This window comes from Neomonachus schauinslandi, chromosome 4 (assembly GCF_002201575.2).
Source record: "Neomonachus schauinslandi chromosome 4, ASM220157v2, whole genome shotgun sequence".
In the NCBI taxonomy this organism is placed as follows: Eukaryota; Metazoa; Chordata; class Mammalia; order Carnivora; family Phocidae; genus Neomonachus; species Neomonachus schauinslandi.
In genome coordinates, this window is record NC_058406.1 from 111,824,278 (window position 1) to 111,849,835 (window position 25,558).

Consider the following 25,558-nt stretch of genomic DNA (forward strand, 5'->3'; position numbering starts at 1 on the left):
GTGGTTTCACTGGTAAGTTCTATCAAGCATTTAAAAAGGATATTTAAACATCCATTTCAAACTTTTGCAAAAGTTGAAGAAGAAAGTATACTTCCAAAGTCATTTTACAAGGCCAGCATTACCCTGATACAAGGATACCACAATATCCCTGATGAACAGAGATGCAAAAGTCCTATAAAACATTAGCAAACCAAATTCAACAGTACATGAAAAGAATCATATATTATAATCAAGTGGGATTTATCCCTGGGATGCAAGTATGGCTCAACATACACAAATCAAATAATGTGATAGAATGAAAGATTAAAAGTCAAAAGATCATCTCAATAGATGCAGAAAAATACTTAACAAAATTCAACATATATTCATGATTAAAACTCTCAACTATTAAGTATAGAAGGAATGTACCTCAACATAATAAAGGCCATATATGACAAGTCCACAGCTAGCATCCTACTCAATGGTGAAAGATTGAAAGCTTTTCCTCTAAGATCAGGAACAAAGCAAAGATGCTCACTCTCACCACTTTTATTCAACATATTACTGGAAGTCCTAGCCAGAGCACTTAGGCAATAAAAGAAATAAAAGGTATCCAAATCAGAAAGAAAGATATAAAATTGTTTGGCGATGACACAATCTTATGTATAGAAAACCCTAAAGACTCCATTAAAACACTATTAGAAAAAACTAATTGCGCAAAGTTGCAGAATTCAAAATCAACATACAAAAATCAGTTGCATTTCTATACACTAACAATAAGCTATCTGAAAAAGAGATAAAACAATACATTTGTTTTACCATCAAAAAGAATAAAACACTTAGAAATAAATCTGTAAATAAATATAAAATATCTGTATACTGATAACTAAAACATTGATGAAAGAAATTTAAGAAGATACAAATAAATAGAAAGATATCTTATATTCATGGATCAGAAGAATTAATATTGTTAAAATGTTTATACTACACAAAACAATCTACAAACTCAGTGCAACCTCTAACAAAACCCTATGGCACTTTTCAATGTAATAGAAAAAAATCCTCAGAGGCACCTGGGTGACTCAGTCAGTTAAGTGTACAATTCTTGATTTTAGCTCAGGTCATGATCTCAGGGTTGTGAGATTGAGCCCCGTGTCAGGCTCCGCACTGAGCACGGAGCCTGCTTCAGATTCTCTCTCCCTCTCCCTCTGCCTCTCCCCACCCCACACTCACTCACTCTCTCTCTCAAAACAAAACAAAACAAAAAGAAAGAAAAAACAATCCTCAAATTCATATGAAACCACAAAAGACCCTGAAGAGTCAAAGCAATCTTGAGCAAGAACAAAACTAGAGGTATCACACTTCCCAATTTCAAATTATATTACAAAGCTATAATAATCAAAACAGTCTGGTGCTGGCATAAAAAACAGACACATATTCCAATGGAATGGAATAGAAAGCCCAGAAATAAACCCACACATATACAGTCAAGTAATCTTCAATAAGGGTGCCACAAATAGAAAGTGGGGAAAGGACAGGCTCTTGAATAAATGGTGCTGGGAAAATGGGATATCCACATACAAAAGAATGAAATTGGACCCTTATCTTACACCATACACAAAAACCAACTCAAAATGGATTAAAGACTTATGTAAATAAAGCCATAAAACTTCTAGAAGATAACATAAGGGAAAAACTTCTTGACACTGGTCTTGGCAATGATTTTTTTTTTTTTTTTGTCTATGACACCAAAAGCACAAACAACAGAACCAAAAATAAAAAAGTGAGATTACACCAAATTAATTCAAACTAAAACAAAAACAAAAACAAAAACAAATCCAAAACAAACTAAAAACCTCTTGCACAGCAAAGGAAACAACAACATGAAAAGGCAACCTACAGAATGGAAGAAAATATTTGCAAATCATGTATCTGATAAGGGGTAATATCTAAAATATATAAGGAAATCATACAACTCAATAGCAGGAAAGCAAATAACCTGATTTAAAATGGGCAAAGAACCTAAATAGACATTTCTCCAAAGAAGACATACAAACTACCAACAGGATTATAAAAAGGTGCTCAACACCACTAATCATTGGAGGAGTGCCAATCAAAACCACAATGAGCTATCACTTCATACTTGTTAGGGTGACTATTATCAAAAATAAACAAAAAGATAAGTGTTGGCAAGGATGTGGAGAAAAGGGAAGCTCTGTTGGTGGAAACACAAATTGGTGCTGCCACTATGGAGAGCAATATGGAGGTTCCTCAAAAAGTTAAAAATAGAAATATCATATAATCCAGTAATTCCACTTCTTGGTATATATCCAAAGGAAATGAAATCAATATCTCAAAGATATCTGCACCCCCATGTTCACTGCAGCATTATTTACAATAGCCAAGATGTGGGAAAAAAAACTAAATGTCCACCAATGGATGAACGGATAAAGAAAATGTGGTATATGGTGTGTATATATACACACACAATGGAATATTACTCAGTTTTTAAAAAGAAAGAAATCATGCCATTTGTGGCAACATGGAGAGACCTGGTGAACATTATGCTTAATGAAATAAGCCAGACACAGAAAGACAAATACTATATGATCTCCCTTATATATGGAATCTCATAGAAGCAGAGAGTAGAACTGTAGTTTCCAGGAGCTTGGGGCAGGAGGGATGGGAGGCAAAGGTCAAAGGGTACCATTACGCAAGTAAAAAAGTTCTGTAGATCTACCATGCCACATAGGTTCTATAGCTATCGATGCTGTACTGCATACTCTAATATTCCTCTTGGTCATCCAAGAGTATTGACTTGTCGCCCAGCACTCAAAAATGAGCGTACTAAATGGTTCAGAGACAACCTTTCAACACATAAACAAAATCTGCTTTAGAAAATAAAAGAAACAAAGAAAGAAGGGAGCTCTCTACAAGACTACTTTTTATCCCATTTTCCCCCTATTTGCTGCACAAATTAATCTCCTGACACTAGTGAATCCTTTCTTCATGGTGTCTGCACACATTCATCTACAGCAACTCCTTCCTGGAAAACCTACATTTATCTTCATTTCATCTTTCAAAAACTGAATTGAAATCCATTGCTTCTAGGATGTCATTTTTCTGACACTGATTAGAGGAGTGTAGTAGCTAAGCCTGCAAGTATGTCATGAAATATCAAAATCAGTTCTTCAATTGCCCTGGGTAAAATCGCCATCTTCTTTTATTACATGGCCCATTCTTCTAGTCCTCATGGTGTATATGCAGCCTTTCCTCTTGAATCCAGTTATTAAGTATCAACACCCTAAGCTCGGAAGAGTTTCTTGTAACTTTATTTCCATTTGTTGTATGCATGAAGAAACAAAATCCTCTGTGTAATTAATTATACTTTAAAATATAAATTATACTTAAAATGATAAATTTTGGCATATCTTAAAATTTACCAAGTGCTATAGCTTAACACCTTCCACAGCTAAGCTGGAAATTCATTTTATAGTTTCAGAGGGAAAAGGTTGTGTTTCATTACAAATGTGGACTATGCCAGATAAGCTATGATTTTAGCACCTGCCCTTTCTATGATCGGGCAGTCCCTACTACACATATTCAATTATCTGTATTTACAGGTATCATGAGCCTCCCTAACAAACTAGACCTTTTGGAGAACTGCTACGGCAATAAATAGCATTTATGAAGTCCAGAGTTCTGCTCCCCTCTTTCCAATGAATTTCTACTAAGACCAAAGATATTTTCATAGTTTTACTTTTACTAGTAAAGCAAAACTGCTATGACAGTAGCTCTCACCCTGGCTGCAGGTCAGAGTGACCTGGGGACATCTTAAAAATCTTGACACCCAGGGGTGCCTGGGTGGCACAGATGGTTAGGCATCTGGCTCTTGGTTTCAGCCAGGATCTTGGGGTTGAGGCCCACATTGGGTTCCACGCTCAACATGGAGTTCACTTGGGTTTCTCTCTCCCCCTCCCAATGCCCACCCTCCTTCAAAAATAAATAAAAATATCTTGAGGGGCACCTGGGTGGCTCAGTCATTAAGCGTCTGCCTTCGGCTCAGGTCATGATCCCGGGGTCCCGGGATCGAGCCCGCATCGGGCTCCCTGCTCAGCGGCAAGCCTGCTTCTCCCTCTCCCTCTGCTCCTCCCCCCTGCTTGTGCTCTCTCTCTCTCTCTCTGATGAATAAATAAAAAATATAAAAAAAAAATCTTGATACACAGACTGTGCCTCAGTTCAATTAAACCAGAGCCTCCAGGGGGGAACCCAGGCAGCAATATAGGTGACTCTTGAACAGCATGGGTTTGAACTGCACAGGTGCACTTATACGCAGATTTGTTTTTCATTGCAGAGCAGTACTATAAATGTATTTTCTCTACCTTATGATTTTCTTCATAACATTTTCTTTTCTCCAGTTTACTTTGTTGTAAGAATACAGCATATAAGCATAAAACATACAAAATATGTGTTAATCAATTGTTTATGTTATCAGTAAGGCTTCTGGGTCAACAGTAGACTATTAGTAGTTAAGTTTGGGGGAGTCAAAGGTCATACAAGGATGTTTGACTGCATGGGGCTGGTGCCCGCCACATTATTCAAGGATCATCTGTATTTTCTGAGGTGCCCAGGTGATTCCAACAGGCAGCCTGGAGTGAGAACCACTAGCATAGCAATACTGGGAAAACATCTAGTATCCTGTTTGCATTGGGTAAGAACTAGTATGTCCAAAATCTAAGTTTTGCTCATGTGTACTATCATCCATCTGTGAACCCAATTCTGAATGTCCTACAGCCAAATGAAGTTGTTATGATAGTAACATGGAGATTAACCCCTAAAGAAAAAGAGTAAAGAGCCAGCATAGGTCTCTAATGATTTAGGGCCCTTTTTCAGGGAGAAAGAAGAGGAGAGAGTAGGTGTATCTTACAATTGCCAGCATACAATGGATTGTATTCTAAAAATCTACATGCCTATGGTTCCCTGCTTCATCCTCACCCCTCCAGATTCTGATAAGCAGTTCCAGAATAGCAGATAGGTTGGGCATCTGTGTTTGGGTAATGTCTTTATCCCATCCTATGTTTAGATATGGAAAGCACAAAACTGTTGTGTTTTTCATCCATGGATTTAGGAATTATATTTCCACTAGCTTTTGGTTTTTCCCCTAGATATGTGTCCTACTCACTTGCAAATTAAAAGTTTGTATAATTAGAAGTAGGGTGGTTAAAAATAAGATGAACATGACTGCCCTTACCTTCCCTGACTTTGGTCCCTCCAAGGACTATCGCAGATATGCCAACAGATGATGATAAGAGCCAAATACAGATGTTGATGATCTTTGCCTTCATAGGTGTGCGAAAGTCTAAAGCCTTGACAGGGTGGCACACAGCAATGTATCGGTCCACACTCATCATGGTCAAGGTAAATATGCTGGTAAACATGTTATAGTAGTCAATGGAAATGACTATCTTGCACAGCACATCCCCAAATGGCCAGGAATTCATCAGATAGACCGTGCTCTGGAAGGGCATGGTTGTAGTAACTAAAGCATCCGCCAACGCCAGGTTAAATATATAAATGTTGGTTGCTGTCTTCATCTTTGTGTATCTAAAAGACAAGAAACAAGATCATTTCTCTTCAACTTTATGTCAAGTCCATGAGGTAAATGTATTTGTAACAACCTTTGAATTATTAAATTTGTTTTTCATTCACTTATTCTTTACATATTTATTAAGCATCTAATATATAAAAGACTCTTCTAGTTATTAAGGGTAGTAGGAAAAATGGACAAAAATCTCTGACTTGACTTAGCTTTTATTCTAGTGCTTTGTTCAAAATATATTTAAATTTAAAAAGGGGAAGAAAATAGCATAGATAAATAGATAAATATACATACGGATCTTTTTGACAGACTTACACATAATACAGGTCTTTCTTTTGTGACTGACAATTCATTTTAATCCTATCGGAGTTGCTTGCCTTTAAGCATTTTTTTTTACATACTTTATTACTTCCCTTTCCCTGTGTAAAACAAAGATAAAGCTTACTCAACTTTTCCTTAGGGTCATTTTGAGAAATCCATCACTGTAATTACATTTTTTGAAAATTCGAAATGGTTTTCATTTTTTTTAAAGATTTTATTTATTTATTTGAGAGAGAGAGAATGAGAGAGAGCACATGAGAGGGGGGAGGGTCAGAGGGAGAAGCAGACTCCCTGCCGAGCAGGGAGCCCGATGCAGGACTCGATCCAGGGACTCCAGGATCATGACCTGAGCCGAAGGCAGTCGCTTAACCAACTGAGCCACCCAGGCGCCCTGGTTTTCATTTTTAAAATACATTCAATTTCAATGGCTAAAACACAGCTAAGTTTGATTTTTGTTTGCCAGTGTGCCATTAGTTTTTCATCTTAAATGCATTATGTAAATAAAGCAGGCCGAGTTCTTCCTTATACACATCACAGCACTAAATGTAATCTAGCGCAGTAGGTGAGAAATAACTCAGTTTTTCTTCACTCTCATTTTGAGAGATTTTTAAAGCACATAAGTTGTTTCCTCTTCCAACTGAGGGGACAGTAATTTTCGAAACAGGTCAAAAACATTGCCTTTGGGGCGCCTGGGTGGCTCAGTCGTTAAGCATCTGCCTTCAGCTCAGGTCATGATCTCAGGGTCCTGGGACCGAGCCCCACATTGGGCTCTCTGCTCCGCAGGAAGCCTGCTTCTCCCTCTCCCACTCCCCCACTTGTGTTCCCTCTCTTGCTGTGGGTCTCTCTCTGTCAAATAAATAAAATCTTTAAAAAAAAATTGCCTTTAAGCCCAAATTATTCTTTCCATTATAACATGAAGTTGAGAACAATTCCATTTTCAACTAAAACTGAATTAAGAAGATTGTTTTACTTAGAGAATGCTCCCTGAGGGATCTATAGGGCATGAAACATTCCAAACAGTATCAGCAGGTTTTCAGAGGCCAAATGCCTTTGAATATGTAGGGGAAATCCATGTTAATTACTTTCTACACACCTCAGATTTGTAGACCTTATCGCAATTAACTCAGTCATGCCCCACGTACCTTCTTAATGTTATGGCTTTGACTGTTATTAAAGGTCACTTATAAGGAACTGTCTTATGGAAAATTACCGCTTTGGCTATAAAATCAATATCAATGTTTTTTATTGATCCCTGCTAGCGTATCTTTCAATACATAAATTTCTACATGAGAAATGTCTTTTAAAACATGTAGTGACAGAACAGCCTTGGCTCTCCTGGGAGGCAGGACTTCTATGAAGTCAGATCATCCAGAGTCTGGATTCAGTGTATGATTTTCTGAGTTTCAGGTCCTGTCACATAAAGATAATAAAACCAAATTGTTGTACCCGAGGTAAAGGCAGTAGTTGACCTGACTCAAAATGTGTGACACACAGGATCACACTTCACTCTCAGCATCCCACTCACCCTCCCCCCAAATCCTCCCCTCCTCTCTTTTCTTCTTGCTAGAAAATGGTTTGTCTGTGCTTGGATGAATGCATGGTAAAGAATGGCACAGAGTCAGTATCTGGGTTTCCATTTTTATGCTCTGCTATCTAAAGAGTGCTTTAATCTGGAGAATACGTTTATTTTAAAATAGGTTATGTTTTACCTTTACAATTTTCACTCAAATATTATTAAGTGGCCTATAAGTTTTAGAGAGTGATTAAATGTGGGGTGCCTGGGTGTCTCAGTCAGTTAAGCATCTGCCTTCGACTGAGTCATGATCTCAGGGTCCTGGGATCGAGTCCCATGCTGAGCTCCCTGCTCAGTGGGGAGTCTGCTCCCTCTGCCTCTCCCCCCAATGCTTATGCTCTTTCTCTCTTAAATAAATAAATAAATAAATAAATAAATAAATAAATAAATAGTGATTAAATGTATATGGCCAATGCTCAGAGCATAAGCATTATAAAGGCACAGATAACTAGGGAAGTCCACTTCCCGAGACAGAGTAAATGTTTCCAGTGAGCAAGACTGAAATGCTATCTGTTCAAATGTTGTCTTCTTTAAGGTATGGTTTTGTGTTTGAAAAGTACATCTTATAAGCCAACCTCCTATTCTGTCAACTTTCTCTCCAAGAATCCCTGATATTAACAAAGATTGTAGCGGGCAGTACCTTTGACTTCTGCTCTCGTATTTAGTGACCCTGATACTCTCCTCTTACTTTATGAAGTTAGACAGACATCCCCTGTCTCATACAGTTGGGTAGACCTAGGTTCTAGTCCTTATTTTTCCCTCCCACTGTAAGATTTTGGAGAGGTTACTAAAAATGGAGCTTCAGTTTCTCAACTATAAAATGGGAAATATAATGTTTATCTCATAGAATTCCTGAGATAGTTAATGGAATGCCCCTAAGCCAGAGAATATGTCTAATTTTTTTCATGGTCTTCAACTCCTCTCCCTCCCTTATGCATGTGGCCATCAGTCACCACAAGAAGAAAAAAAGGAACCTAGTTTTTAGTTAGAGCCATTGTTCAGCTTGAATATGAAAGATAATAGTAAAAATGACGTCTGTGACCTTACATGCTAGAAGAATGTGAATGGAATGAAATATGAGTTATGATAAAATATAATATTCAACAATTATGGAAAGAGCCCAAGTGTCCACCGACTGATGAATGGATAAAGAAGATGTTGTCTATATATACAGTGGAATATTACTCAGCCGTAAACAAGAATGAAATCTTGCCATTTGCAACAATGTGGATGGAGCTAGAGAGTATTATGCTAAGCGAAGTAAGTCAATCAGAGGAAGACAAATACTATATGATTTCCTCAAATGTGGAATTTAAGAAACAAAACAGATGAACATAGAGGAAGAAAAAAAAGAGAGGGAAGCAAACCATAAGGGACTCTTAACTATAGAAAACAAACTGAGGGTTGATGGAGGGAGGTGGGTGGGGAGATGGGCTAGATGGGGGATGGGCATTAAGGAGGGCACTTGTGATGAGCACTGGGTGTTATATGTAAGTGATGACTCACTAAATTCTATACCTAAAACAAATATTATACTATATGTTAACTAACTAGAATGTAAATAAAAATTTGATGCAAAAATATGTATATAATATGCATCTTTAATCATAAAATGATGAGTGATTTTCTCTTAGCTTTTCAAAAATACTTTAAAAAATAAATATGAAATTGCTTAAGACTTGAACTTATAAAGAATTTAAATTCTGTCATCAGATCTCAGAATAAGAGAGATGAGCTCCTATAACAGAAATGTCTACAAATTACACTAATTTTAACTATACTAATTGTAGCAAAGGTTCCTGCTCCCAGAGAAACAGGCTCTGGCCAGACCATTCATGTAGGGACTACCACTGCCACCATCCCCCAAGGCCAGAGACACTTACCAGAGACCTAGAGACATACCTGCACCCTCCTTTCATGGAGACCTTTGGATCTGCCAGCATCCCGATGTCAGGGCATCACTGTCGTTTTGAGATGGTTCATGTTAATGATGATGATCTTACTAACCATTTATTTCTAACACTCCCTGTGTCAGACTCTGTATACATCCCACATATTTATCCCATTCAGTCCTCACCACAACGTCACATGGTAGGGATACTGATACCTACAGGTGACACCACTGAGAATCACGGGAGTTATGTGCATTTCTCAAAGTCATATGGCTATAAACAGCATTGCTGACTCAAACCTGGGTGCTGGATGCCAGTTTCTGCATTCTTAAATCCCCCCAGCACTGTATAATTTACAAAGACCAGTACTTTGACCTCCATGCATTTTTATCTGATTCTCGAGACAACGACTCCTTGAGTTTAGCCAGGAGATTTATGTCTTCTCCCTAATATTAGTGAAGCAAGTTAGACTCAGATGAGTAAAGTGATGTTTCTTTTTCTTTTTTTAATTTATTTTTTAAAGATTTTATTTATTTATTTTTGAAAGAGAGAGAGAGCAGGAGCATGCACAAGCAGGGGCAGGGGGGTGGGGGGGTAGGCAGAGGGAGAAGCAGACACCCCGCTGAACAGGGAGCCCAGTGCAGGACTCGATGCCAGTGTCCTGGGATCAAGACCCAAGCCAAAGGCAGACACTTAACCTACTGAGCCACCCAGGCACTCTAAAGTGATGTTTCTAATGTTGGCAAAGGCGGACCTTGGTGGCATGACCTGGAAGGGGCAGAAGGGCAAGGTCTTCTCCCAGGGTTCTGGAAGACACATACTTATAAACCTACCACACTGAAAGAGAGAACTGACAGGTATAATTCAAACCAGTGAATAAACTATGAGTTCAACAAATATTTACTGACAGTCTTTTATGTACTACACTGGACCGGATCCTGTGAAAAAGTGTGATAGTAAGACCCTCACCCTCAAAGACAGTCTTGTTGAGCACTCTGGTATTGTTCATTTAATCAAAAGGAGATAGTAGCTAGTCCTTTCAGTCAAATGTCCCCTGAGGGGAGAAAAAAGTACACTTTCTTACTATGATAAGATATGAAATGATTTTCCATTTCATCCACCCTGCTTTACAAAAATGTGCAAATATTTCAAGTAAAATGGCACCATGTGGGTGGGAAGCTTTGGCTCGTGTGGAGAAGCTGGAGGTGGGCTGGCAGCGAGTGGTTGCACTTTTTAGCATACATACCACAGGGGTATATGGCACTAAAAGAGCAAAGTCTGTGGGGTTGTCCTCACTACACTTGTCAATGTTACACCTGAAAACGATGGTAACGTGTACCGGACGGGATGCCAGGAGCAGGCCAGGAAGAGAGGTCAACCAGAGAACCCAGGGTGCCGGCTGTGAGGAAGGTCATCGCCCGGCTACATGGCGGAGGGTGTCTCTGGGAGTAAGAAATGCTCCTCATCATACGTTAACTCAAGACCTTCCTATTGGAGTTCTCTTTACAGAGAACTGAGGGGTGTCTGCTGGATTGGCAGCCATATGCACACAAGGTTATCTGCTGAGCTATCAGGAAACAATGTCACCAGGCAGGGTTTCTGGGAGAGCCTGGCACTTGCCAGGAGGAAAATGAGGCGCCAGAGGGAGGAACACTAACCTTGAGCCACAGCAGTCTCACATCTTCCCGTCCTTCCCATGTGCCTGCTGTGCTCAGACACTGTGCAGGTAGAAGAGCTCATTCTTGAATTATTAGCATCCCTTGCTGTTGAGGTTCATTGCCCGAGTGCTTTATTTTAAATTTAAATGATGCTTCTTTAATCAGGAGCTCCTTTTTAGCTTTATGACAGCATAATAAACCCATAATCTTGATGGGTAATCACTATATATCTTTAAATACATACATGTTTCCCATTTTACTGGAAAGTTATTTTTAGCTCTTACCTGCAATTGTCCCCCATGCTGACAATACACACACACCCTCTCTCCTCTCTGGTTATAGTCAAGCTTCCTCCCCTGTCTTCATCATTTCATTATTTCAACACATTTTTAAGTGTCTGCTCCATATACAGCGATATACTGGGCATTGAGGATGATTGAAAAACTCAATATACAGACCATGCCCCAGGGAATTTTTCAACTGACTGAGTCAAAATTACAACGTGAACTAGAGGAATAGACAGAAGAGCAGGATCAGCGTGTAGTGAAGAGATCAGGACACATCATAAAGAAGACAAAACCTGGACAGGATCTTGAGCTTTGAGAAGGATTTGGAGAGAGAAGCTTTCATGGCTACAGTAATGGGAACCTGGCTGAGCTGGAAAAAGGGGTGTCAGGGCACAGAGGACCTTGAATACCAAAGAGGCAAAACCATGTGGAGTGTTCATTGAGGGCTTACTAGGGACAGACTCTGTTTTGGGAACTCTATCTGGCAGAGTTATCTTGATGACTAAATGAGACAATCCCTCAAAGTACCCAGCACAGGACTTGGTATTTGATGATTGCTCACTGGATGCCAGCCCTCACAGTCATTAATGCTGCTGCTAGTATCATTACTGTGGTCACTGATGACCTGCACCGGTCCTAATAACCTGCCTGACAGTCCCATAAGATTCCACTGCCCCCAATTCTTCTGAAGAGTAAGCAGTCTTAGAGATGATTCTTAGGAGTTCTCAGAGTCCATAGCTAATCAGTAAAGGAATTCAGGGCTGTCATTCCAAAGTTTCTTAAGGAGGCAGAAATTTTATCAGAGAAATAATGTGATTCTGTGAGTTCTGCTCCTTCCAGCAGCTAAAGATTGAAAAGCTTTCCGATAAGTGTGGTGAAATACGTATCATGAGGGTAAAAAAAACATTTGATATGAGGGAATGGGGCATGAGTCAGGGAATACTAATATTGAACACTAGCACGCTGCCCATCCATGGACAAAGGCTGTCATGTACATTATAGATAGTGTTGCAGTTTTTCCACAAACAATACCCATCCTTTGGGTGAGGAAACAGTAAAGAGGAAGTAAATGGCTTGCCTGAGACCACAAATTAGTGAGACTTTAGGGAGTAAAAATCTGTAGCCATCAAACCACAGCTGCAACAGAATGAAACAAACAAACATACACCCTAATGGTCATTTTTCTGAATAGACCCCTTTAGTATAGCAAATACCTATGGGCCAACAGAATACAACTGAAGAATCGCTGTTTGGTCCTGGTGAAAAAAAAAGGAGTGTGACCAAACGCTCCTGACCCACAGGAAGCTGGCCACTCACCCCCCAACACGCCAAGCTCAGTAGAAGGAAATTTCTATGATACCTGGGAAAATGCAGTCCTTTTAAACCAACAGTGGAAGACTAGCATAATGACACTCTTTTCTCTGTGCTGCCAACAAGCATGATTTATTCATTTTCCTGGGCATGTTTTCCAGATACAGAGCATTCCAGATTTTACGTTTTAAATGATCAGAAATGATGGCTTTACTGATGTGAATTTTCAGAAGAATTTATTCAAAAACATAATGAGTTTGCTTCATTAATTCTCCAGATAAGTTTCAGTTCCTCTCAAAATTAAGTTGCTATGTCTTTTTGGACTATTTACCATTGAAATTATGGTTCTTTACTAAGGGGCAATAGCTTACTAATTTTTTTTAAGATTTTATTTATTTATTTGACAGAGAGAGACACAGCGAGAGAGGGAACACAAGCAGGGGGAGTGGGAGAGGGAGAAGCAGGCTCCCTGCTGAGGAGGGAGCCCGATGCGGGGCTCCATCCCAGGACCCTGGGATCATGACCTGAGCCGAAGGCAGACGCTTAACAACTGAGCCACCCAGGGCCCCAGCTTATTAATTTTTAAGGGAAGGAAAGGAAATTCATTTATTGTTTCTCCAGTGATCTGACTCTGCAATTGACTACATTCACTATATTCACATTCACTATGTCAATCCACAGATTCATTCAGATGTCAGGCAGGCCCCTTCAGTTCCCCAGAATTACCCTCCCATATGCAAAGAGCAAAAGCTATAGAAAAAACAGAGGAGCAGAATGTGTCCCCGAGTTCCACAACTGACACAGCCTCGGTGACCATGCTGGCAGTGATGGACGGCCAGAATGGTGGACAGGTATCGCATCGCATGGGGGGCAGGCTGTCCATGCAGAGTGGTGAGAGAATGTAGAATAGTGATCTCACTGCAAGAGCTGGTGCCCAGGATCTGCTCGTCCTCTGTAGGCATGGTCCTGACACCCAGAATGAACGTTCTAGTGTATTCAGCTGTGCACATAGGGTGAGCGTTTATCATGCCTGACAACACCCAGTAGAAAAATTACAAATCTCATGTGATTGACATGTTGTTTCTTGGCCTACAACTATCTGGATATTTAGAAGTACACAGATATCTTAAATGATTTTTCCAATTTTATACAGAAAACTGACGTAGCGAAGGGAGCCGCAGGATGCTGGTAGAGAGGAGACAAGATTACCCTCCCTCTCTGCACTCTTATCAGAAGGAAATGGTCCCTTCACTGGGTGGAAAGCAACGTGGTAAGCAGAGAGAGTTTAGTTGTCTTGTGAGGTTAAGTAAGTTAATACTTAGTAGGAGCTCAGAAAAATGTTCCCATTGTCTCTAAATGCTTGAAATTCTAACCGTTGTTAATCTGAAGGCTCCCTTCCCCACCTTCAGACCAGTCCTTTGGGATATCTCAATTCATCACATATTCATCACGTGCTTTCTGTTCTTCTCATCTTTCATCTAAATTCTGACTTGCTAGATCAGAGAAGGGGTAAGTGTTTAAACACACACACACACAGACACACAGAAGCCTTTTACAATATTATTCCCACTCCTAAAATCTCCTTTCTTACATCAGTCTTCCTTGTCTCAGACATAAGCCAGTATCCCCTCCAAAGAAAGAAACAAACAAAAGTTGGCTGATTTTCTGTGGAGGAATTAATGTTTTGTTAATACAGTTTTGAGCCTGCATTACTTACACCACTGAAACCATGTAAGCCAAACCTTAGGAAAAAGACTGTCCTGCAGCCATACAGTTTTAGGTTTTTGCACTGAGGACAGAGCCCCCCATGGCAATGATAACTGAGTGCATCCAGAAGTTAATCTGGAGTGAAGAAAGTGCCAACTGCACAGTTCATATGAAGATACTGCTACTCAAGAGATACAGCTGAATGACTGATGGAGAGGGGCAACCATCTCCTAGCCAGAAATAAGTCCCTCCTAAAACTAATTCAAAGACAGGCACCAGGAAAAATTGTAAAGTCTCATAAAATGAACAGAATCAAGAAGTGATTTTGAAGACTACAATTTTGCCTAGAGTCTGTTAGAGGTTAAGAGCTCTATGCCTGATGACCAAATTGGTTTTCTTTCTCTTTCTTTCTTTCTTTTCCTTTTTTGGGGGAGGGGGGGATGCAGCTGGTTAGTCTCTGATCTCTGAAACACAAGGATTTGGATTTCAGCTCCAATCATATGTTCCACAGGGAAGAAAATAATTCTATTTTGCTAATCCATATCACCAGTTGCAATGAAACCAATTCTCTCTTTTAAGAGCTTGTGAAATAATAAAATTACTTGGAGAAGTGCAAGATAGGCACTTTTGAAAATAATTTCTGGAGGGATCTTCACTATGCTTACTTTTAAGGAAATGTTCAACGATTCCAAGAGAGGACTCAGGATAAATGAGAACATATTTTTCAATCAAAGCCTGAGATAAGATGGATGTCAGAGAGGGAGCAGCACCAGGTTAATTATACCAATATGCCCCTGCCTTTTCTTCAATGCCTGGCTAGGTGTAGTCTGGTGATACTATCCAAGGTAGGCTATGGTGACATTTGAGAGAATATGGAATATATTTGTACATACAACTGCTGTGATTGCAACGAGAACTTCCAGAAGGAACAGATACTTTTCCCTGGATGGAAAAGAAGGCACTGCATCAGACACTCTGATTGGTCACCTCACTTCTTCCCATATCTCCCCAATTTGGTGATAGCCACACAGTTTCCTGGGACTGACACAAGTTCAGCCATGGGGCCCAGACTAACTCAGAGGTGACCTGAGTCCGTATATGCAATGTGACCTAAGATGGTTTCTGTAGAGTGGGACTTCTGTCAGTGACTTGGAGAAGAAACACTCTGTCCCCCAATTTATGAACAAGAAAACGGGTACCCTTGCAAAAAACAACCTCTGTACTCGGCAAGCTTGGGTGGGTTGGCTGCCTTTGGAGAAGAAATTTGAGTTCAGGAAATGGAAACATTTCCAGAGTATTTTTGTGGTTTTGTTTTGGTTTTTGTTTTGTTTTGTTTTGGTTTGGTTTGGTTTGGTTGGTTGGTTGGTTGATTTTTTCCTAAGCCTCTTATAAAGTTGTCCTTCTTAGGAAATTTCAACACTGCCCAGGCTGAACTACAGGGAAGCACAAGTCTTCTACTCTCAGGGCAATGGTAGCAGAAGACTGACCCCCTAGAGGTCTTTATTGTGGTAGCAGTGAATTAATGAAAACTAATGAAAAAAGCAAAAAGCAAAACTTAAGACCAAAAACCAACTAATTTTGATTCCTGTTATTTTTGTCCTAATAATTTTTTCCTTGTTTATCCTTACACTTAACTTAAAAAGAAGCATGCCTTTATAAGAATAAAGCTTTTCTTCAAATTAAACAAAAGAGAACATATATACATAATTATCATGAAAATTGAAGCTTGAGGAGAGCGTTTTCTTAAGGAGAACAGAAAGGGGATTGGCAGTGATTAGGGCTGAGTTATGTCCCCTCAGATACATACGTTCAAGTTCTAACACCCCAGTACCTCAGAATGTGACTGTATTTGAAGATAGAGCCTTCAAAGAGGCAAAGTGAGGCAAAATCAAGGTAAAATGGGGTCATGAGGTTGGGACCTAATCCAATTTGACTGGTGTCTGTATCAAAGGAGGAGATTAGGACACAGACACACACAGAAGGAAGACCCTGTGAGGACACAGGGAGAAAACAGCCATCTGCAAGCCAAGGAGAGAGGTCTCAGAAGAAACCAACCCTGACAATACCTTGATATTGGACTTCTAGCCTCCCTGTGAGAAAATAAGTTCTGTTGCTTAAATCACCCAGTTTGTGGCACTTTTTGATGGCAGCCCTAGCACACTAATAGAGAGCAGAGCAGCAGAGAGAAGTTCCACCTGCGGTCAGCAGCCTACCTCTGCTGATGCCTGCCCTCCAGGTTTCAGACTAGCTCAGCCAGTCCCACTGTCACATAACCCAAGCCCTTGCAACAAATCTCTTCACATGTACATCTCCTATTGGTCCTGTTGTTCTGATTGAATCCTGACTAATACAGAGAGTGTGCAAAGTGAGGACAGAAAAGCTGAGAAGGCTCTGGAAAACATGACCATTTAAGAAACAAGAGAGGAAGAGGAGTCTGTGCTGTAGACGAGAAACCCCAAGGATGTGGCAGGAAGTGAAGGACAGGGTGATATCAGAGAAAGTGAAGGGCGTAAGACTGGTCGAGCATGCCAATTCTCCACAGAAATCAAGGGACAGTCAGCTCGAAATGAGCAGCTGAAACGTGATGTTCTAGCTTTGGTAAAGGAGCTTCAGGGAGGGAACCCAAGTACATGGGGCTGAGGAACAGGTGGAAGACAAGAAAATGAAGAAGAAGGTTTATCCCTCCAAGAAACTTACCTACAACACACAGGAGGATGAAAAGACATTAGCTAAGGGAACTCAGAAAAATGGAAGGGTCATGGATATTAATTACCTGTAAGATGACAGATGCTTGAGTATGTCCAGATGCATAAGGGACAAAAGCAGTGAAGAGATTACAAATAGCGTAGAAAGGGGATAGCTAACACAGCAGAGACCTCAGGAGAGCTGGAGGTGATGAGATTCAACTCTCAGGAGCAGGGATTTGCTCTGGATACAAAGAAGGAAACATCGCCACAGAGATGGAATGATACAAGGCAGGGCAGCTTCCAGTGCACATATGTAGGAAGAGCATTCCCAGCAGCTAGACTCTAGCGTCACAGTGAACCACTGAGTTAAGACCATCCCCCGACCATGACGAAATATGGCCAGGGAGAGGGTTTAGGAATTAGTGCCAATGAAATTAGTTTGAGGTTCTTTTTGTTGGGTTGTTGTTGTTTTTTTGTTTGTTTGTTTGTTTGTTTTTAGTGACAATTGGGAAAAGAAATCGGCTCTTTCTGGAAATAGGAAAGAGACATAAAAGCACTAGGCAGACTTGGGGTCAGATACACTTGAAGGCGGTGACTTTGCCTTCAAGTGTATCTTTACAAAGATAAAATTGATTTTATTCAGCAGCATTCAATTCGCTGGGAATAGGAATAGGAAGATAAGGTACAGGCTTGATCCAGGGTTGAGGTTCGGACAACGGCAGAAGGACAAGAAGGCAAGGTAGCCGAATGTATTGTCAAGAGAGACTGCAGTGATGGTTTATGGTGCCCAGGCAAGGTAAGAAAAAAAAAGAGCATCTGGGAGAAAATGAAGGGCTGCCTGGTAAGAAAGTATCCACAGGTCTGCAGAAGTGCTATAGAGGGCAATGAATTCAACAGTAAACCAAAGCACAGGCTCTGGGGTCAGGCTGGCTCCACAATCAGCAAGGTGTGACCTTGGTCAGTTTATTTAATCTTACTTTGCCTTCATTTTCACCATCTGTTAAATGGGGATGGTAAGACACCTATAGTTGTGATTCACGTGCAATAGGGAGCTTTACCGGCCTGGCATATATTTAGTGTCCCTTGGGTTCTGGTCATGTCCGCTGGGGGAGGAGACAGTCATATGCTTGCAAGTTGTGGGAGAATGGTTTAAGATGTCACAGGTGAGACTGCCTGGCAAGTTCCAGGATGTGGGTGTGGGTGGGCATCACAGCATTCACTGCAGGGGACCTGCACAGGAAGAGGTGGAGAGAACACAGGCTTAGGATCCTAAGTGCTACACCCATGGGCACACCCGAGGTGTCATAAGAGCCAAAGGCAGAGATCCAGGGCTGAGGTAAGAACCTCCCACCCCAGGACCACAAACCCCAAAGCCTGGTGAGAAGAGAGGCTGGTTTTCACAATGAAAAGTTACTATGCCCTAATATTAGGCAGTTATGGCAGTTGGTACCTATGAAATGATGGAAACACTTGAAATTATAAATATATTCAGAGGGTACTGGGCAGCATTTCAGGCACCCAAGATGGGAAAGCTATTTGTAAGACAGGTCTAAAAATAGTCAAAGCTTTTTCCACAACCCTAACTTCCTCCCCAGGTCTGAACTGGCCATCTCGGACCTGCACCTGCCCCAACATCCAAGCATCTTTAGAATGATGTCCTAGATGACTGAACCATGCCCCTTTTCAATGTGTAATATTTTAAAATAGTGTCCCTCTCAAAAGTGATCCTCCATCTTTTCAAGCAGTGTTGCTTAGCTCTCAACATCAATTATAAAAACTGCATATGAGTTCCTCACTCCGGTTCTGCTTTCAGTCCTGGTGTGTACACCAAAGCCACCTCTCTCAAGTCTTCAGTTCCTTCTTCTCCCGAGTGAAATAAACCCACATCCACCAACTTTTCTTTTGAGGTTTTATTTTTCAACTCTTTGACCATCTCTCAGTCTTAACCAACTCCAAATACTCCTTAATCCTCTTAGTTATAGATGTAAGCAAACTAATGTTTCAGTACATTGGCATTCCAGGATGATAGTGAAACTCCTCACTTTTCATACTTCATCTCCAAGTAGTTGGGAGTGGAGTGGGAGGACGGATGATGTTACATGAACTAGCTAACTTCTTTCGTATTTTTAGCTAAATGTATCTCCTTTTAACAAATTTTAGCCCTGGATATCATTTGGATACACACACACACACACATATATATAATTATATATTGCATATGTTATATAAATATATGAATAATTAGTAAGTGTACTATATTATTATTTATAATGGTAATTATTCATTATGTATAATTACATGTAATTATATATATTTATATTTCATTTCTACTTCTATTTCTTCATATTCATATTTGACATTAAAATCCTAGTTAATCTATAATTCTGTTTTCATTCTGACATGTCTACTGTTCCCCATAGATATGTCTTTGCACATATTTTAGGATTCTTCATTCCTTTTGATCCTACTCTGCAGGGCTATATAAATAAACAGTTGTTAAGCAACTAAGAAGCTCTTCTCGAACTCAAAACTTCAGGTGCTCATTCAAATAACAATAAGATGTATTTATTTTGCTCATGCACTTAAATATGATATAAGTAGGAACAGAGTTGTTTTTTTTCCTTAGCATCTTCTTCTTGTGTAATAATGTTTTATTACAAAACAACAGCCTGTGAACCAAAGATCTCCTAAAAATTTTAATTGTAATTGAGAACACAGCTGTCTTTTGGTTGCTATAATCTTCTCTCTAATGGAGAGCAGCCCTGAAATTACTAAGGATTTGGAAAAACAATGTGCTTTTAAAATATTTTCTCCCTCTGTAGGCTTTACTCATCACAGATAGAATGCCTATAAAATGCAATACACAATTATGGAAACCAAGGCTACCAAGCTACAAACACTAATTGTAGGTGAAATGAGCTTTATAATATATATTTGGAGGCTTAAAAGATGGGTTTTAGTTCCAGAGCACAGATGATGATAAAAGACCTGACATTCTCAAACCTAGATAGATAAATGGGCATTTTTTTATTATGATGATTTCCCAAGACTCATGCTACTATAGGTAATGTTCTTAAGGTTCATAATAAATAAAGAGCTAAACTAAAATTAGAATTAAAAAACAAAAAAGTAGTTTTTCTTCATCCCTTCAATGTCCCTGAAAAGAGTGACTTATGTCCCTTATTTTACAGGGACGTCTCAAAGGAATGTAAGCTCCTTATTCACTCTCAAAGGTGTATTTCCAAAGCATTAACTCTCCCAGAAAGGGAAATACATATCTATCAAAGGGCACCCAGAGCAAAGTTGGGATTTTTTTTCTTTTCTTGTTTTCTTTGTTGAAAGAGGTCAAAATAAGAATCACTTCACTTACCAGAAAATTAGCAGATATAGGTGGATATTTGGGTACTTATAATTAGAAGTTGACTTCAATGTAATGCCACCAAAGAACAATAAAATAGAACCATCGGTTTCTCTCGGTGGAAAATAAAAAGTAAAGCAATTTTTGAAAACCTCCACAACCCACAGTTTAGAGGATAAATATTGGATGGCTTATTTACAAAAATCACTGATATTCTAAATAAATGAGATAGCATTTCAGTACTAAAAGGGCTCATGCGTGAATACCAACAACCCTAAATAGTATACTGGCTTTTGCTCATAAACCATAATCCCAATCTGATGAGTCACAGAAAATTCTGAATATCTCCAGTGCATTCGATGGGCCTGAATTTTACCTTAAGAAATATTTGCAAAGGACAGAACAAAGTGCTCTGAACTGGCGCGGGCAACCAGGCAAAAAAGCCAGGAAAAGGAATTAGCTTCCCTTCCAGAAGACGCTGACATTCCTCCACGCCCTAGTACTTTCCCTGACCACAGTTCTTAGTAGGGGTTTGGTTGGGGGGTGGGGGGGGGAAGCGGGAGGGGGAGTGGAGGGTCATTCAAATGCTCAAAACGCCCCTGGCTGTTCGATTCGCCCCCTGTGAACCTCGCAGTTCCCCACCCAAAACTCTTCCAGGAAATCCTTTACTTCAAGGAGGCCACCCTCTGAGAATCTCCAGAGTCCTGCACGGAGGGCAAGGAGTTTCCGCAACCTGGAGGGAGCCGCAACCGCAGGTCCTGGCGGCAGAGCCCGACCTTCCCTCCCGACCCCAGCCACTGCGGCGCCCGGGCCCCGCACTCACCGGATGATCACGAACATGACCAGAGAGTTGCCCACCAAGCCCACGACAAACACCACGGAGTAGACAGCCGTGATGATGACAGGGATGGCGGGAGAGATGTGCGCGGACTCCAGCGGAGCGCCCTCGGATCCCCCGCTGCTGTTGCCGTCAGTCTCGGCCCAGCCCGGCAGCCAGCCGCTGCCGTTCGGGAGCAGGCAGTTGCTCTGGGAGCAGGTGGGGCCCGGCTCCCCGCGGAAGATCTGGACCGGGGACTCCATGGTCAGGCGGGTGCAGCTGGAGGGCAAGCAGAGGCAGAACCTGCAGGGCCACGAGAGCGAGAGAACCAGCTGGACCCGGAGAGGCAAACTTTGCCCGCCCACCGGCCAGTGCGCGGAGGCCAGCAGCCCGGGGAGCCCGGGACCCGCTGATGCCCACCCCGGCGCACGTCCCCAGAGGAGGAAAAAGGAGGGCGGACATCTCGCTGCAGCTGAGTACTGGTGAGGCGGACAGCGCTGGCTCCTCTTCCCGGGCTCCTGAAATCCCTTCCAACCCTTTCCTAGGCACGGTCCCCTGGTGGAATTGTCCCCAGACTGCTGCTCTGAGCCCCCAGGAACAAAAAGCTCTCGAGCACAAAGCCCTCGCTCCCCAGGACTGCTCCTCGAAAGTCAAAAGCCCAAAGCTCACCTCCGGCTCCCGGAGACCCGCACAGTGGTCCAGGGGACGTCTTGGTCCCTGCGGAACCTCGCTCTCCCGGGGCCGCTCAGCTCTCGGAGTCGCCGCGCACCCGCAGCCCAGCGCTCTGGCAGAGGCACCTTTTCAGTCGAGCTCGGTCGCCGAGCTCAGCGCGCGGCTCCCACGACCCGTGGCGGCTCAGCCAGGCCTTTGCTTCTAGGAGTCGGCGGGGCTCACTGGCGGGTTGGGTGGAGAGCTCCAGGGCGCCCCGCCCCAGGCTGCGCCCGCCCCACCCCGTCCCGCCCACCCAAACCCAGCCCCGCGCCCCCAGCTGAGGCTCAGGGAGCACCAACTACCCAGAGCCTCAATCAGCCTCTCTTGGATGGCCCTAAGACTGAGCTGCTGTGCCGTTTAGCTTTAGTAATAAGGAAGGGTGTGCCTCAGTGCAAGTATGCATCTGGATTATTCAAAATAAAGTCTAGAACTACTGTGGGCCTCATTCTCCAGACAGGTCTTCTTTCAAGAGAAGGGAAAAAGCATACTTTTATTTGAATGACCCATCCAAATAAAGTAGCAAAATAATCCAGTTAGAATAAGACCAGGTCATAAGATATTAATGATTTAGTATACATAAATAGAATATTCCTGTGCATTCTATTCCTTCTAGTCTTCTCTGAGATGACACAAAGACTGCACCTTACAGGTATTACCTATATTTCGTTGTATTACCTGTGAATGAGTAAAACACTCTCCTTAGTGTTGGCCAGGGAGTTGACAATGTCTCTTTCTCTTTTTTTAATCCCTGCAATCATCACTTTTCTGTCCCTAGGGTGACTTCTCTACGAAGCCCCCAAGAACCTGAACTCCCATAGAGGAATTCAGTCATCATTTCTGTGCTTAACTCCACCAGTCAAGGATTGCTGTCAGATTCTGCTGGTGAAAGACACCCTCAGGCAGAGACCCAGGAGACAATGAAGAAAAGGAAGGAAGACCAAGGTAAGTTGCACAGGGGAGCCAGGACTCAGCCACTGAAGTGAAGGTCCTGAAGGACATTGGGAAGTTCCCCTCTCCCAACTGAGTATGGGAGTCAAGATGCTGATACAGTCATTCCATTCATCAGTTGACTGCAGAAGAGAGTTCTTACCTTGTTCAAGATATTGTGACCCCCAGAGATGAACCATGAGAGACTATGAACTCTGAGAAACAAACTGAGTGTTTTAGAGGGGAGGCGGGTGGGGGGATGGGTTATCCCGGTGATGGGTATTAAGGAGGGTACATACTGAATGGAGCACTGGGTGTTATACGCAAACAATGAATCATGGAACACTACATCAAAAACTAATGATGTAATGTATGGCAACTAACATAATAAAATAAAATAAAATAAAATAAATAAAATATGAAATAAACAAATGTGAACTGAAAAAAAAAAAAACAGATGAATGGAGAAAAAAAAAGATATTGTGACTCCCAAAGAGGCATTTGACCACCAGAGTCTTAACAACAACATCAAAATGCACAGCTCTTCTTAGCAATTTGATTCAAAGAACAACAGGAAAGCTCTCCTTTGCCCAACAGAATCCCTCCAACCCTGGGATCATTGGTGTTTTGAAAATTATTATCAAATCATATCTTTTTAGGTTTTGATTGCAGATTTTCATTAGAAGATGACAAAACATCAGAATGATGGGATCTCCATGTGTCTGAGGGTCCTTCTCTGTTAGGAAGATGGCAGATGAATCATCTCCATATGTCTGGGGGTTTGTTTCCTGCCAAAGGGATCCCAGACTACCATCAAACCGACCGAGGAAGACGTTTTGTTTGAAAACTAAGCAGTATCCAAATAAGAAAGAAAGTAAAAATAGTATGTTAAAGTAAAATAGCTAAGAAAGACAGAATTATCCATCTATCTTTCTGTCTACTACCTATTTATTTATGATTTCATGCATTCAACATACATACAACTGTCTGTGCAACACACTTTTGAAAGGGTGTTTACAATATCTATCCTTTTGCACTTACCACATTGGTTAATTTTTGTTGTTGTTGTATTTAGCACACAGGTGGCTCACACAGCTGGTAACATTACTGAGTTGGCTCAAACACAGGTGTTTCTGGCTCTTGCAATATGCTGATTGCACAGAATGATTTCATGTAAGGGAGCAAATGCAGAGCCACTCTTCCCCAAAAGACAAAATATATATAGAAAGGGTTATTTGGCAAGGACAAAAAAGAACAGGAAAGGTATTACTTGAAAAGATTTAGGTAAAGTTGTTTTTTTCTTTTTTAAGATTTATTTATTTGAAAGAGAGAGCATGAGTGGATGGGGGGGCAGAGAGGGAGAGGGAGAACCAGACTCCCTGATGAGCAGGGAGCCCAATGTGGGGCTGGAACCCAGGACCCTGAGATCATGACCTGAGCTGAAGGCAGAGGCTTAACCGACTGAGCCACTGAGGTGCCCTAACAGTTTTAAAGAGGTAAAAAAACTTTAAAGACGTTTCCAAGTTGGTACAATTCCAATAACCTGAACTTTTGCTCTCCCTGTACATCTCATATGTATACATAGTGTATGTGTATGGAGAGGTTTGCCAGGTACTTCTATAATGAAAGCAGAATGCAGAACTCAGCCTGAGACTTCTAAATTATAAGGTGATGTTCTCATTCTGATCACCAATAAGAAACCTCTACTAGTTGGGACAGTCTTTTGAAGGCAAAAATTACTAATTATGATACAGGCAGTTTTGTTTCATTTGAGTACTCCTATTTTTTTTTTCTTTTTTACCAAACTAATGGCCAAAATAAAGTGAAGCCAAAATGGTCAGAGCATTAAAAAACCTTCAGGCAGTTGCGGTTGCCAGGGGAACCTCGCTTGTGTCTCTGAACACAGTGAGGAAGTCCGCTTATGTGGATTCAGGTTGTCAGGAGTATGAGATTTTATCATAATATTGGAGAAAAGCGAGGAGGGGCGGAGCAAGGTGGTGTAGGAGTAGGAGACCTGGATTTTGTCTGGTCTCAGGAATTCAGCTGGATAGGGATCAAACCATTCTGAACACCTACAAACCCAACAGGAGATAGAAGAAAAGAATAGCAACATCTCTCTGAACAGAAAAGCAACCACTTTCTGGAAGGTAGGATGTGCGGAGAAGTGAATCCGAGGTGATAATCAGGAGAATAGACGGCGGGGGAGGGGGCCTCCATCGGCCACTTCTGGCAAGTGATAGAGCCACGGAGCTCAAAATCGGAACTTTTAGAAGTCTGCTCCGCTGAGGGACGTTGCTCCAGTGGCTAAGCGGGAGGTGGAACCCTCGTGGGACAGTGTGGTCTCTGGAGCGTTGGGGTCACAGAAAGACCGGGGTTGCCTGAGTGCGGCAGAGCTCCCAGGTATTGGAGCGGGGAAGCCGACTGCAGAGACGGAGCCAAGGCGCGGGCTCTCAGCTCGGGGTTGCCATAAACCATGATCCGCGGCACAGTCGGGCCACTGCTCCTCCAGCAGGGACCCAACAAGTGGCAGATCCAGGGAGACTCTCCTTCCTCCCCCGGGAGGAGTGGCATGGGAGCGCACCAAAGGGATCTGCTGGGTTTGGAGACTCCACACCGAGTCGGGTACCAGACATAGAAATACTCAGTCACAGGCTGGGTGAGCACAGAGTGCGGCCGGAGACCAGGGAGACAGGAGTGACTGACTGCTTTTCTCTGAGGGTGCACTGAGGAG

General features: G+C 41.7%; 1 protein-coding gene across 1 annotated transcript in view; it reads right to left on the reverse strand.

Moving 5' to 3' along the window:
• Positions 1 to 21,452, reverse strand: part of OPRK1 (opioid receptor kappa 1) — a 28,972-nt gene extending 7,520 nt beyond the window's left edge. Inside the window, exons 1-2 of the mRNA XM_021688277.1 lie at positions 21,196 to 21,452; positions 5,231 to 5,583 (exon numbers count right to left, since the gene is read on the reverse strand). Coding sequence (XP_021543952.1) covers positions 5,231 to 5,583; positions 21,196 to 21,452 — 610 coding nt within the window. The remainder of the gene's footprint in view (positions 1 to 5,230; positions 5,584 to 21,195) is intronic.
• Between the last annotated feature and the right edge of the window lie 4,106 nt (positions 21,453 to 25,558).